A 12894-nucleotide genomic window follows, 5' to 3' on the forward strand; every position below is an offset into this window, starting at 1 on the left:
TGTAGATCAAAGAATCATGTGCTGAAAAGCAGCTTGACTCCTGATTCAGTATTTAGCAAAAGAAGAAGGGTTTCCCAGTCTTCCTTGCCCCCCCCACGCCCCCAGAGGGCAATTACTCATGGTCCCCACACCAGATGCCTTCCTCTCTCCTCCCAGGGCCCCCAGCACATAAAACCTCTCTCCACGGGTAGGAAGAACACAGGTGAGCAATGAGGCCCTGAGCCTCAAGAAGAAAGAGAAAGAAAAACTCTCAACTATTAAATCTGTTTAGTAAAGACAAATTCGTTCATACAAAACAACAGTTTACAACAGTCTGAGTGCTTGACACACCATCACAGACAAGGGCCGTGCTGGAGGCACCCAGGGCCCTGCCCCCAGACCCAGAGAAGACTCAGGGGCCCTCCACCACCAGCCCCTGAGGGAGCCACCCCCTCCTCCAGAGGGAGGGAGGAATGTGGGACCATGGCACTGAGGACTCTCCCCACGCTGCTGCTCCTCAAATACTGGGGGCACCCCCTCTCGTCACAGGCCGAGTCGGGAGGATACAGTGGCTAATGGGCAGGGGGCAAAGTGGGGACATCTTTGGTGCGAAGACTACCCCCACCCACTAGGCCACACAGTGGAAATTTGAGGGAGGGCCACAAAAGTGGTCCTACCCTTGCCCATAAAGGGTAGCTGGCTGATGCCCCAGAGCCCAGGAGAGACGCTTGAAACACAGAAGTTCTGCAGTCTGACCTACCCAGGCTCACCCACGTGACCTGAGAGGCAGCCCACTGAGAAATGGCTAAAAATTTAAGAAAAATCAACAAGAATGGATTAATAATGGCAAGAAGGGGAAACAGAGGCTGTTCCAGTAGGTCAGTGCCTCAAGAGGCCCTAGGACCAGCACTACATGGGCAGTAGTCCTGAGGGTCCAGACTTCCTGAGCACTGTGACAGCGCCCAAGTCGCTCCTCTCTGCCTCCTGGAACGCAGCTAACAGGCCACAGGGGCCTGGCTCTGGATCTGGACAGGCTTCCCAGGCACTTAGGCAGGCTCAGTGCAGGCAGGGACGGGGAGGTTCTGGAGCCCCACCTGCCCAGCCCCTTGAATGCACAGTCCCAGGCACAGATCTGGACACGCGCACATGCACACACGCACACACTCACTCCTATCTGTCCAGCACACTGGTGACACCTGAGGACTCTCCAGGAGAGGAGGTGGGTAGCAACCCTTCCAAGGGTAGCCTTGAGCCCCCAGAATGCCTGAGCCAGTGGGGACCCAGGACCATAGTGAGAAAACCGGGAGGGCAGATGGGACAACCCAGGGACAATCCCTGTAACAGTTTCCACAAATACCCTTGGACAAGCCCCAAACCTTTGCAGTATCCAGAGGGGAAGGTGTGTGATGGGAAGGGGAGTGAGGGAAAGGGCAACAAAAGAGGTTTCATAAAAACTCTAAGTCAATCACTGATAAAATTGCAAAATGAGCACAGGTGTGAGAGCTGCTTGCTCCCCTCTCCACAGCCTCCTGGCCCCTCCGTCTCTGGAATGGCCAGGACCAAAGGCAGGATTCAGCCACTGACGCTGTCTCAGACTCCACAAAGCTGCAGAGGACAGGAGGCAGAAGTGGACAGTCTGTGTCTCTTCGTTTAAAAAATAAATTCATGTAGAGTTATTGCTTGTCCTCCCGCGGACAGGAGGGCTCAGCAGCTCAGTGGGCCAGGGCTGCAGCCTCCAGGGCCCGAGCCTTCTTCCGCCTCTTCAGCAGCAGAGGGTTGGACGCATCTTCAATCTTCTTTATCTTAATCTGCTCATAGTCGACGCGCATTGTGGCCAAGGCACTGGTCATCTCCTCCTGAGGACAAGGGCAGCGGGGGAATAGCACCAGGAAGGGACAGAAAGAGAGCAAGCCAAAGTGCGTGACAGAGTGCAGAGGAGAAGTGAGAGGCAAGAGAGGCAAGGCGAGCAGAACGAGGGTGCAGGGAGGGAAGACAGGCAGTTAGGGGTTCTGCACTGCTGATAGCAGCATCACCCAGTGCTGGCTGCAGAGCCTGCACTGCTCTGCTGCTCTCCCAGGATCCTTCCTACCACCCTGCAGAAGATGGCAGAGCCCTGGGATGGGAGTCAGGAGCCCTGGGTCTGGTCCCAGTCAGTCACCAGCTGTATGACCTAGAACAGGTCACTCCCCCTCTCTGGGCCTCAGTTTCCTCATCTGCAAAATGAGGAGATCATACCAGATGGCCTCTAAGGTCCCTGTCAGGGACTCTGGGAGTAGATGGCTCGTAGGCTACAATACACTTTGAATAAGTGCACAAAACTTCTGTTACAACCTCAGGGAAGTGGCTCAGAGTCACTGCCTTGTTATTAGGGAGACACTAACGAAGTTAGTGGGCAAGAACACAGAGCCACTCTCCCAGCAGGGCCCCGCTCACACTGGGCACTCGGGCAAGCTGCCTCCCTGAGTCCTCCCGTGCAGTGGCACCACTCACCTTGACATCCTCCCACCGTTCCTTGTCCTCCTTCAGGACCCGGCTGGTGTGCAGTGGAGTTTGAGGGACCTTTGTTGATTGCTGAGGGGACATTAAAGGGATCCAAGTGAAAGTCTGAAGCAGATAAAGTCCTAGATAAGGACCCATACTAAGTGACATCCCCTTGGACCCAGGTCTCCCTGCCCACCAGGCTTACCATGATCCAGGGGTGGTTCATAAACTCTGTGATGGTCATTCTCTGAGTGGGCTCTGTTTTCAGCAGGTTTCGGATAAGCATCTTCACTGTGGGGTGGGGCAAGTTCAGAGACAGCTCAGGGGTCACTCCCCATTCTGCTCATCACTTTTCAGAGGAAATTAGGCTCAAAAGAAGGTTGTGTCTCAAAAGAGGCAGACTGCCCAACAGCAGTGGCCCATGGACCACTATGCTATACCACTTCACAAGGCCCTCTGCAGCCCAATAGCCCTGGCCCCGCCCAGGCCCTTCATGCAGGCAGGCCACACCCAGCAACCCACAGTGGCACCAGTCACGTGAGACAGATGCCAATGAGCATGTGTGCATACATGCACATGCGTGTATGTCCCCTGTCCCAGAAGGCTGGGCTCCTACCTTCCTCTGATACTTCTGACCATTCTGGGTTGGGAAATTCGTACTGGCCCATTCGGATGCGAGTCTTCATGCCCGGAGAGATAGCAAGGCCGTGGTTGGAATAGAAGGGGGGATACCCACAGAGCCTGTGACAGACCAAGGCAGGAAGAAAGGGACAGATTCGGTGTTATTTAGGGACCCTATGCCAGGAATAAGGGTGAGAAACAGTCTCTTCTCCTTGTAAAGGTCACAAGGGACTCATTTACACAGGAATGACACACAAAGCCAAGGACAGAGCCCAGGAATCCAACACACCAAGTATCTTAACCACACACATCTAGCCCTTGAGCTAGTTCCTCCCCACTGTGCAGCAATCAGACCACACAAAGCACTGAGAGAAGCAGGTGTGTCGGGGATTCCCAGGGGATCTCCTGTCCACTAGGAAATGCTAACATTCACCTCTTCCTCTTGTCCTGGAGAGGTACGAACCTCCCTGGCTCCCTGCCCCACTGCAGCCCAAACCACCCTGGCCCCCTCCCCAGCACACTCACAGAATGTACATGATGACACCTAAGGACCACATGTCACAGGACTTGTCATACTTCTCTGGGCCCAGCACTTCTGGAGCTGCAAAACAAAGATCAGTGTGGATGGGAACAGTGTGACCCACCCATTTCTCTGTGGGTGATGCTCCCCGTACAACCCTCTGGCCCAACGTGACGGGAAAACTGCAGGAGTGGGAGAAGGAAAGCAGAAGACTCCCCTCCAGGCACTGAACCTGCAGTCAGTTCTTAACATGAGAACACCCCAACCACAGAGACCTCCAGACTTGTGCTAGCCATGTAATTTCACAAACATGCCTTATTCTGTGCCTGTCAGCTGAGACTCCAGAGTTAAATCTGGGTCCCAGACTCAGTCACTGAGAACCTGATGGAAATAATGGTTCTGCTCAGGGACACAGTTCAGGCACCAAAATCCTGCCCATGATTCCAGGCAACAAGTTCTACGATATCTCGGTCCTACCTGAACTCTGACAGTCCTACTTTTTTTTTTTTTTTTTTTTTTGATGATGCAAAGGATGGAACCCAAAGCCTCACACATGGGGGCCCTCCACCACCGAGCTACATCCCCAGCCCTGAACACCCTACCTCTGATGGGATCCTACCAAAACCAGCACAGAAAAGGCAAAAAGACTCTCCCCAGATCTGAAGAGGAGGGGTTGAGAAAAGTCCTGGGGAAACATTAGGCCCCTGGGCCTCCTCTGGACTTACCCACATAGTATGGCGTATAACAAGGAGTGGTCAAAGAGTTATGGCTGGTGGTTTCCTTGGCAAAGCCAAAATCAGTGAGTTTCAGAATGGCATTGGGCCTTTTAGAGGTGTATAAGAGATTCTCAGGCTACAGAAAGAAAGACAGGCAAGTGAGCACCCTCGCTGAGCCTAGGAGGACTGTCAGAAACCAGAGGGTGATGGCGGCTCCTTCCCACCCACCCCAAAGCCATTTGTCCAGCCCAGAGCTGCACACGTGGGGAACATGGAGCTCACAGTCCAACACCCAGGATAGGACACGACAGTGTGAACACTACAGGGTCAGAAAACCCACAGTGCTGATAGGGAGAACCCAATCCGAGTGCAATCAGAGAAGGCTTTGCTACTGGGTTTGCAGTTTGTTCATCAGCAGAAAAAGCAGGTCACCACAGAGCAGAGAATGACACACTGACCCATTCCACCCTCATGAACCAGGCAGCTGGGTACAGAGTGACTCTAGCAATCCTCCTGCAGGTCTCCAAGTCCAGCCCCCGCAACCAACAAAGCACTCAAGCATGGGACATAAATAGCTGGTACCTTGACGTCCCGATGAGCAATGTTGATTGAGTGCAAATACTGGATGGCCTCGCCAATGCTCTTCATGATTTCTGACGCTTCTAGAGAGGAGGGGTGGCAGTGTGGAAGAAAGTCTCAAAGATGTACTATCAGGTTTGAAAATCCCATACACCAGCCCCCACCCATGCAGCCTGAGGTCCTCACACCCATCACCCACCCCAGAAACCAAGAAAACAGTAGTTGTCCTCAGCAACTGAAGTGTCACCTCTGGCGGTAAAGAGACAACAGCCTCGGGCTCTTTCCTGATAGCAGGCCGGGCAGAGGCCCTTGGTCCCCTACTGCCCTGCCCACCCAAGCCTACCCCCACGACAGACCCTTTCTACCTCTTTCTGTGAATGCTTGGTCTCCTCGGTCCTGGATTCGGCTAAATAGTTCTCCACCATCCAAACTGAAAGAAAACCCACCTTGAGATCCACTACCCCTAAAGAAAGCCAAGAATGTAACATTCCAAGCTTCAGGTCCACACTGAGCTGTCCTCAGAGGGAGAGGCGCCTGAGCATGGTGGGGACAGTCTGGGCTGGAACTGCTTACCACTCCATGACAATCAGCAGGCACTTCCTGCCTGCATACAGGTTCTCGTAGACATCTACAATGCGCACGATGTGTGGGCACTGGGAGGCCCGCCAGTGCAGCTCCACCTCCCTGCGGGCCTTGGGGCAGTCCTGGAGCATCTGCAAGAAAGCACCTCCTGAGTGACGCAGGCTCTGCAGAGGAGGCCCCCCACCCCAAGTCTCCGTTCCCACTCACACTATTCCAGCCCCAGCCCAAAGTCACGGGCGCCTCCTCCTAGATCCTGAAAGGATTCTTGACAGGATCCCTTCAGGGCCTCAACAGCTAGGAGGAGATCAGCCCTTGGGCCAGGAAAGGTCATGAAGGCTACAGAGGCAGGCTGCAGTGGGGCATTGGAGGACCATGGTGAAGGGAGGAGATCTGGGGAGAAAGAAAGACTTGAGAATGGAAAGGGGCCTGAAGAGGGAAGACTCCAGAATTGGCAGGAAAAGGCACCTCCAAGATCACTCAAACCTGCACACCAGACACAGAAAAATGTTCTTTTTACCCACAGTTGACTTCACTCAACCAGCAGATGGCCTCCAGAGTCAGCCTTTGCTGGTCTGAATCCCCATTCATACCAGCTTTACAACCTTGAGCAAATAACATACCTCACTGAGCCAGACCCCTCTTCTTACCTGAACCAAGTGTCTAGATACTAAAGGAAACTGCACCTTCCCCAGCCTCAAGGGCTGAACCTTGGCTAGTCTGAGCCAATGTCATTGGTTCCATTCCTTTTGCTAGTGACTGGCTTGGGAACAAGCCTATGACCCAAATGACCCAGAAGATCTTTAGGAAATCTACTCAGAGGCTGCTACCAAAGAGTGCATGGAGTATACAACATCTCTCCTGGATGTGGCACCAGGACCATGCCAGTCACCTGGGTACTAGTAAGGGGGTCAGCTGAAAAGGAGAAACCAATGCACTGAGATGACATCACCAAGAACCCCTCATGACTTCTTTTTGATAAGATTAAAAAACTTTATTAACTGTTGAAGCTATTTTTGGTAGAATTTTCTTATTGTTTGGAACCTGACATACCTCTCCTGTGTAAAGTGAGGGTAACAGTTTCTTTTTCACAGATATGTTGTAAGGGTCAAATACACTACAAAGCACCTAGTAGAGTATCTGACATGTGCTCAATACAGATGCCAAAATAATTGAGGCAAGGGTCCTTGCAGACTTTCCATCTTCATGAGAATTCAAGATAAGCCCTATGTAGTACACACTTCAACTGCTTTGGACATTTCAAGGGCTGGGGTGTCAGGGAGAGAGCAAGGTTAGGAAGTAAATGCACAGGCAGAAGGAATTCACCCAGTCAGGGGAAATGACAAGAATCAGGCACTGACTGACCAAGATGGAGCAGAGGAGGGGATGGGTGAGTGGGTGGTGCATCAGGGAGGGCTGAGAGGCCTGCTAGAAAGCGCATGAGGCTTGGTAAGTAAGATCAGATGACCGAGAGGGAGCCAGATTACAGATGAGTCAGATTCCAGTGAAAGGCAAACACATAAATTTGCAACAGTAAAACTAGCATGCATTTACGTGATGGCCCATGATATGCTGGACCTTTTCTAGTTACATAACAATTATCATTTTATAGGATGAAAAAACTGAGGCTCAAAGAAGTGGTATTCCCAAAGCTAAGTTTCTGAGAAAAACAGGCCCAGAACTGGAATCCAGGCCTGACAGACTCCAAAGCCAGGCTTTTCAACCACACGATGCAGTTTTGTTGTTGTTGTTGTTGTTGTTGTTTGGTACTAGAGATTAAACTCAGAGCACCTAATCCCTGAGCCACATTCCACTCTTTTAAGACAGGATCTTGCTGAGTTACTCAGTGTCTCACTAAATTGCTGAGGATAACTTTGAATTCATGATCCTCCTGACTCAGCCTCCCAAATAGCTGGGGTTACAGGCCTGCACCACTGCACCCAACATACTACCCAGCTGTTAAGAGAAGGCTAGAAGCTGAAATTTCCCAGAGTGACTTTGCAGAGGCAATTCCCCAAGCAGGTATCCAGAAAGAATCACTGAGATAACTCAGTCTTCCTCGGAGCACTCTAAGAATAGTAGTTGCAAGAGGAAAGATCCCCATGGGGTCACACTGCCACCTTGTGGCCGTATGAGAAAACTGCACAGGTCCTGAGTTCTGCTACTTTTCACTTTATTCATTTGAATGAATCCAGGAAAAAAGAGAAGAGTAGGAGGCAGTACTGGCTGATTTCGTGTGTATGTAATTCAATTCAACAAGTATTTATGAAGCTCCTACTACAGGCCTTGCTGAATGTCAAGGCCAAAGGGAGCCCTAATCTGAAAGTTCAAAGCAGTGGGGTAGAGCCCCCCCACACACACACTGGGTATAAAGTTCAAAGAATCTCAAAACTCTTTGTTCAGAGGAAGAATTCTGAAGTGAGAGCCACCTCTGAACCCTGCAGTCAATAAGCCTGCTTCTTGGCGTGTCCAGTCTCTTCAGTCCTACTTCAGAAAGGGAGGACAGGAGAAGAGGTAGACACAGTAAGTGTTCATAATCTGTCCCTCTCTTCCTGTTCTCCATCAAGGGTGTGGAACTGAGATAAAAGAAGAATCCCACATAGAACTCTTTCCCCACAGGGTCGGCTCCCCATCAGTGGGGAAAACAGCAGAGTAGCTAAGGCACTGCCAGAGCCTCTGGCATCAGGAGAAAGGAAAAAAAAAAGATGGCCACCCACTACACCTACCATGGTGCCAAGGTAGAAGAAATCCTGAAAAGGCTAAAGGTACGGGAATATGAGTCAGGAAAGAATTTCTCAGATAATGAAAACTTTGATTAGGGAACCATGAACACATCAGTCTGAGGATCAAATATGACCCTAGCATTGGTATAGATGGCCTGGGATTCTAGGTGGTTCTGGGAAGGTCATGTTTCAGCATCACAGACAAGAAAAGAAGGACAGGATATGTTGAGGCCAAATACATAATCAGCAAAGAGGAAACCATGTGCAGTTCCAGCAGAAGTAAGATGAGATCATCCATCCTGGCAAATGAACTCCCATTCCTATCCAAAAAGGCCAATAAAAAGTTCTCAGTGAAATGTTTTCTTTAAAAATGCTTATAACCCAGTGAGCTAATGTGCTATTAGAGTGCTAAATTCAAAGGGCTCAGGAGCAAATAAATGTTTCCAGAGCAGCCAAGCAGGAAAGATCTCTGTCGCCCTCTACAGGCACCTGGGAACAGAGGTCCAGAGAAGAAGAAAGCTGTCAAATTTACTCAGAGGCAACTGTGTGTGGTTGTATATCTACAGCCAGGAGAGACCTGGGCCCTGGTCTGGAATTTGTTAATATCTGATTGCGTACCATTCTGAGATGCTCCAAGTTCAGAAGGCAGGACAATGAGACCTTCCTAGCTTCTTTCTCACAGAGCCCTTGTGAGCAGCTCCTGAAATAAAGCCTCTAAAGGGTTTTATTATCAGGAAGGCACTCATCACTGCAAGCCAGCAGCATTACTGCCACAGCAGCAGGGTCATGGCTGACTGAGGCCAGAGCTGGCAGGATAGTAGCCTGGTTTCTGTCTTTAGCCCAGTGACTACCACCTGGGCATCAGATCCCTGCTCTAAACCAGAGCCATGCTCAGTGAGGATGCACCGAGGCCAAGCCCGAGTGCACATCTCTGGCACCCCTGAACTTGGAGCCCTAAATGCAAGTTCTACTCTTTCTGCCATTGACAGGTACACAGCACAAGGCAAAAGAGAATTTGCCATCAGAAAGTCTAGTTCACAGCATACTCCCAGACTTAGAAAGTCATCTGCTAGAAGGGGCAAGTTGGGGTAATACAATGAAGCTGGCCTTAGAAACCCTGTGCATTTACTATTTTGTAAATCTGTGCTTATCTCCCCCAATATAAGTTTCTGAAGGGAAAGGTCTCCTGTTGTTTCTGTTTACCCCTCCCTTTTCCCTCCCCTCACCCAAGGGTATATGGATTGTTTAGTTTTTTCCTACATTAGGGAAAAGGAATTTCTGGGCATAATCCTTTCCCTGTTGCTGCTTCTTTCTACATATCTAAACTCTGTCGATGGAGGTTCCTCACCAAAAGTAACTGTGAGCGGGCTGCAAGACGTCTATCCTCCATGAAGTTAGCTGAAAAGCAGAATATTCTTAATTCTTAAAGAAACATACTAAGAATTTTTCAAGAAGACTGGTAATTGATATATATCCTGGCACATGTTTATCAGAAATCTGTGACTGGATATGAAAATCAAGCAACCCATGAAAGCAATACCTCCCAATTGGCCAGGCAGGCAGGCTGACATCATGGGGCAGAGCCATGAAGTGCTAAAGATACTTGCAGACAAGTGTGGAAGACAGAAAGCGTAGAGAGAGAAGTCAAGAATGTGCTAATCTGGAGTTCAGGGCTAAGTAAAGAACAGCAGGGAAGGTGGCCTGTGCTCCCAGCCAGAAAGGGATAGGGAAAGGGAGCCGGGCTCCCAGAGGGCTGTCAGGGGCCATAAGCAGAGGAACTAGGGCATCAGGTAAACAACCAAAGCCAAGAGAGTCACGAGAGTCACGTGGGGAAGGTCCTCTGGCATGAACAAGGACAGTGGTGGCCAAAGGGCTTGGGACCACAGTTCTGGGCACCACAGGCTAGAAGAAGGAAGGGTCTTCCTACTAAAAAGCCACAGGCCTTTAGTCACAGAGGGCCTGGGGTGGGGGGGGACTGAACAGCATGAAGCCCATGCTAAGCCTGGAACTAATATTGTGACTTCCTTCTGTCCCACAGAGTTTGTGTCTGAAATTCTCCTGCACTATAGAAAGGTTAACTGCTGCATGTGCTACACTGCAGTGCAACAGCCTAGGGCACCTGCCAAGTGTGGCAGGGGTCAGGACCAGGTCACAGAACCCACTGCCTGGGGATGCCAGGATAGTGGCAGTGAGGGAGACACAGGAGGTACCCAAATGTAGTTCCAGACCTCTCGAGAGGAAAAAGGGACAGGGCCTTTGATTCAGGTTGTACCTGGTCTCCTTTATCTCCCCTCCCATCTCCATCACAGGGTCCCCCAAAAAGACATTGTAAGCCAAGCTGAAAGCCAGAGAAAAGGAAGGAAATCAGGGAGACCATGGCCTCAGGTGCTACTCACCAGTCAGGCAGATGTGAGGACCCTTCTGGAAAGGGATAAGCCCAGCCCCAAGGATCACCTCTGACAAGCACTGCTCCTCACTAACTGTGTGAACTCGGGAGTTTCTTAACCCCTATGTGCCTCAGTTTTCTTATGAGTCGAATGGGATAAAAGTCCCTGCCTCATTTGATGGGGCTGTCATATTAAATGAGTTGATGCACATATAATATATAAATTACCTAGAACGGTGTACCATGCACAGTGACCACTGTATTCGTGTTGGCTATTATTATTCTGTTCCCCTGTACCATGTGTTAGTCACACTGGGGTGGGCAGCTGGGATCCTGACCACACCCATTTCACTTAGTGGTTATTCATAGCCCTGGGCAGCAGGCAATCAGGGCCCAGGATAAAGGAAGGGAAGTAGACTTTGGCGTGGCAGCCCTGAGCTTTTCCTCCCTACTAACTAAACTGGGCAGCTGGAGACAGGGTGTGCATGTTACGAGGGAAGGAAGACAGCCCTTCCCAAGACTGATTCTGATTTGGTGCTAAGAATGATGGTCTGATTCAGGCACCAAGTGCTTCAGTGTGGTGATGTATGGTGCCCACTGTTCCACAGACCTCTGCATGCACACACACCCCCAATGCAGCTGGGGTCAGGGAAAGCTCTGTGTGTCGTGTACTAAGCCACCAGCTTTCAGACCAGAACCATCACTCCTATCTGTAGCTACAGACACCTCTTCCGTACCACATAACGGATGGCTGGCCTGGATGCTCTGCAGGGTGTAAAGAAAAGAGTAGGCTTGGGAGGCAGCATTGTGGACAAGTGCCATCAACCCCTGAGCACAGTGCTCAAATGGGCAGCAGGTCCAAGTGGGGGTGGGGGCTCCTTGGGAAATGGCTAAGTACTTCCAGGGGGGCAGCTCACCCACCTCACACCTACCCTGTGTGCCTACCTTGGGAAGGGACAGCCTATTTTATAACTAAGATAACTTACTGTTGAAGGATTAGTTCAAGGCCTTCAACCAGTTGTCTGTGACAGGCTACAATTGAAACCCTGCTCTTGCAGCTCCTAAAATCCTCTCCCACCTCTTTATGGAAGACAGAGAGATTAAGTTTGCCCAAGACTGTCCATGACATCAGCAGCCAGCAATGGAGGCTGAGAATGCGTTAAGTGCAAACCCTCTGTTGTTGAAATTCCACTTGTGCAATTTTATCCTAAAATACTAATCACAGGTGCAGCTTATTATTCACCTTAACTAGAAATGGCTAACAAACTTAATACCCAGCAACAGATTGCTTTTTTTAAAATGTGAGTTTATCAACATTTCAAATACAGCATATATGGCTTCAGCTGCCAAGTGCACTATGGGCTGGCAGAAGAGCACCCATTAGCTAGATTGGACTTCTCTTACCAGATGCTGAGCAATGGCATTTCACAGAGGGCTGGCTCCATGCTGCCCTCTGCAGGGCAAATGTGGAGGATAGTATGCTAATGGTGTCACCCACAAAACAATGATGGGGATGGTGCTAAATTTCTTGAGTTTTTTTTTTGTTTGTTTGTTTGTTTTTTTGGTTGTTTGTTTGTTGTTTGTCTTGGTGGTCCTGAGGATTGAACCCAGGGCCTTATGCATGCAAGGCAAGCACTCTACTAACGGAGCTATATCCCTGGCCTGGTACTAAGTTCTTATACTTGTCACAGCCAGTAGTTCTTAAAGTGGCATTCCTGGTCCCCTGTTAAAAGTACAGAATCTGGACCCCACAGTACCCTCTTGAATTAGAAATTCCAGGGTGGGGACTAGCAAGCTGCCTTTCAAACCCTCTAGGTGACTGGGATGGGAGCTCATTTTTGACAGCCATTAACATTTGTGGTGTCTAATTTGTTGATTTTCTGCACCACTAGAATCCTAGTTTGTTGAAGTTAAGTTTAGTCTTATTTTTTATACAAAATGATAGGCCTACATTAAGCTTGAGAAGCAGAGGATCCCGTAAATGTGTATGGCTCAGGCCAACAGCTGTTCAATAAATACCTTTATGCTTAAGCAGTTTTGTAGTGTATGTGTGTGTGTGCGCATACGCATGTGTGTACATGTATCTTTTTGATGTTATGAAGAATTTATTTTGGCTTGATTGTTTTAAAAAACACCACAATGAATGTATAATTAATTTATTTTAAATATTAATATGTTGCTACAAGGGCAAAGTAATTTTAGGATTGGTTGCCTCTGATCCCATCTGCTCCAGCTGTTTCTGTCACATTAGTTCTTATCTCTGCCGTTAGTTGGCTTGACATGTTTATATTTAATTCTCACAATAAATTA

At 49.6% G+C, this 12894-nt stretch overlaps 1 protein-coding gene across 1 annotated transcript in view; it reads right to left on the reverse strand.

Moving 5' to 3' along the window:
• Window positions 1–250: 250 nt before the first annotated feature.
• Mapkapk2 (MAPK activated protein kinase 2) overlaps window positions 251–12894 on the reverse strand; it is a 44352-nt gene continuing 31708 nt past the window's right edge. The window contains exons 2-10 of the mRNA XM_026387409.2: window positions 5470–5609; window positions 5262–5326; window positions 4900–4979; window positions 4327–4453; window positions 3607–3682; window positions 3077–3201; window positions 2666–2751; window positions 2470–2550; window positions 251–1835 (exon numbers count right to left, since the gene is read on the reverse strand). Coding sequence (XP_026243194.1) covers window positions 1692–1835; window positions 2470–2550; window positions 2666–2751; window positions 3077–3201; window positions 3607–3682; window positions 4327–4453; window positions 4900–4979; window positions 5262–5326; window positions 5470–5609 — 924 coding nt within the window. The 3' untranslated portion in view covers window positions 251–1691. The remainder of the gene's footprint in view (window positions 1836–2469; window positions 2551–2665; window positions 2752–3076; window positions 3202–3606; window positions 3683–4326; window positions 4454–4899; window positions 4980–5261; window positions 5327–5469; window positions 5610–12894) is intronic.

This window comes from Urocitellus parryii, chromosome 9, assembly GCF_045843805.1.
Source record: "Urocitellus parryii isolate mUroPar1 chromosome 9, mUroPar1.hap1, whole genome shotgun sequence".
NCBI classification, from domain to species: Eukaryota; Metazoa; Chordata; class Mammalia; order Rodentia; family Sciuridae; genus Urocitellus; species Urocitellus parryii.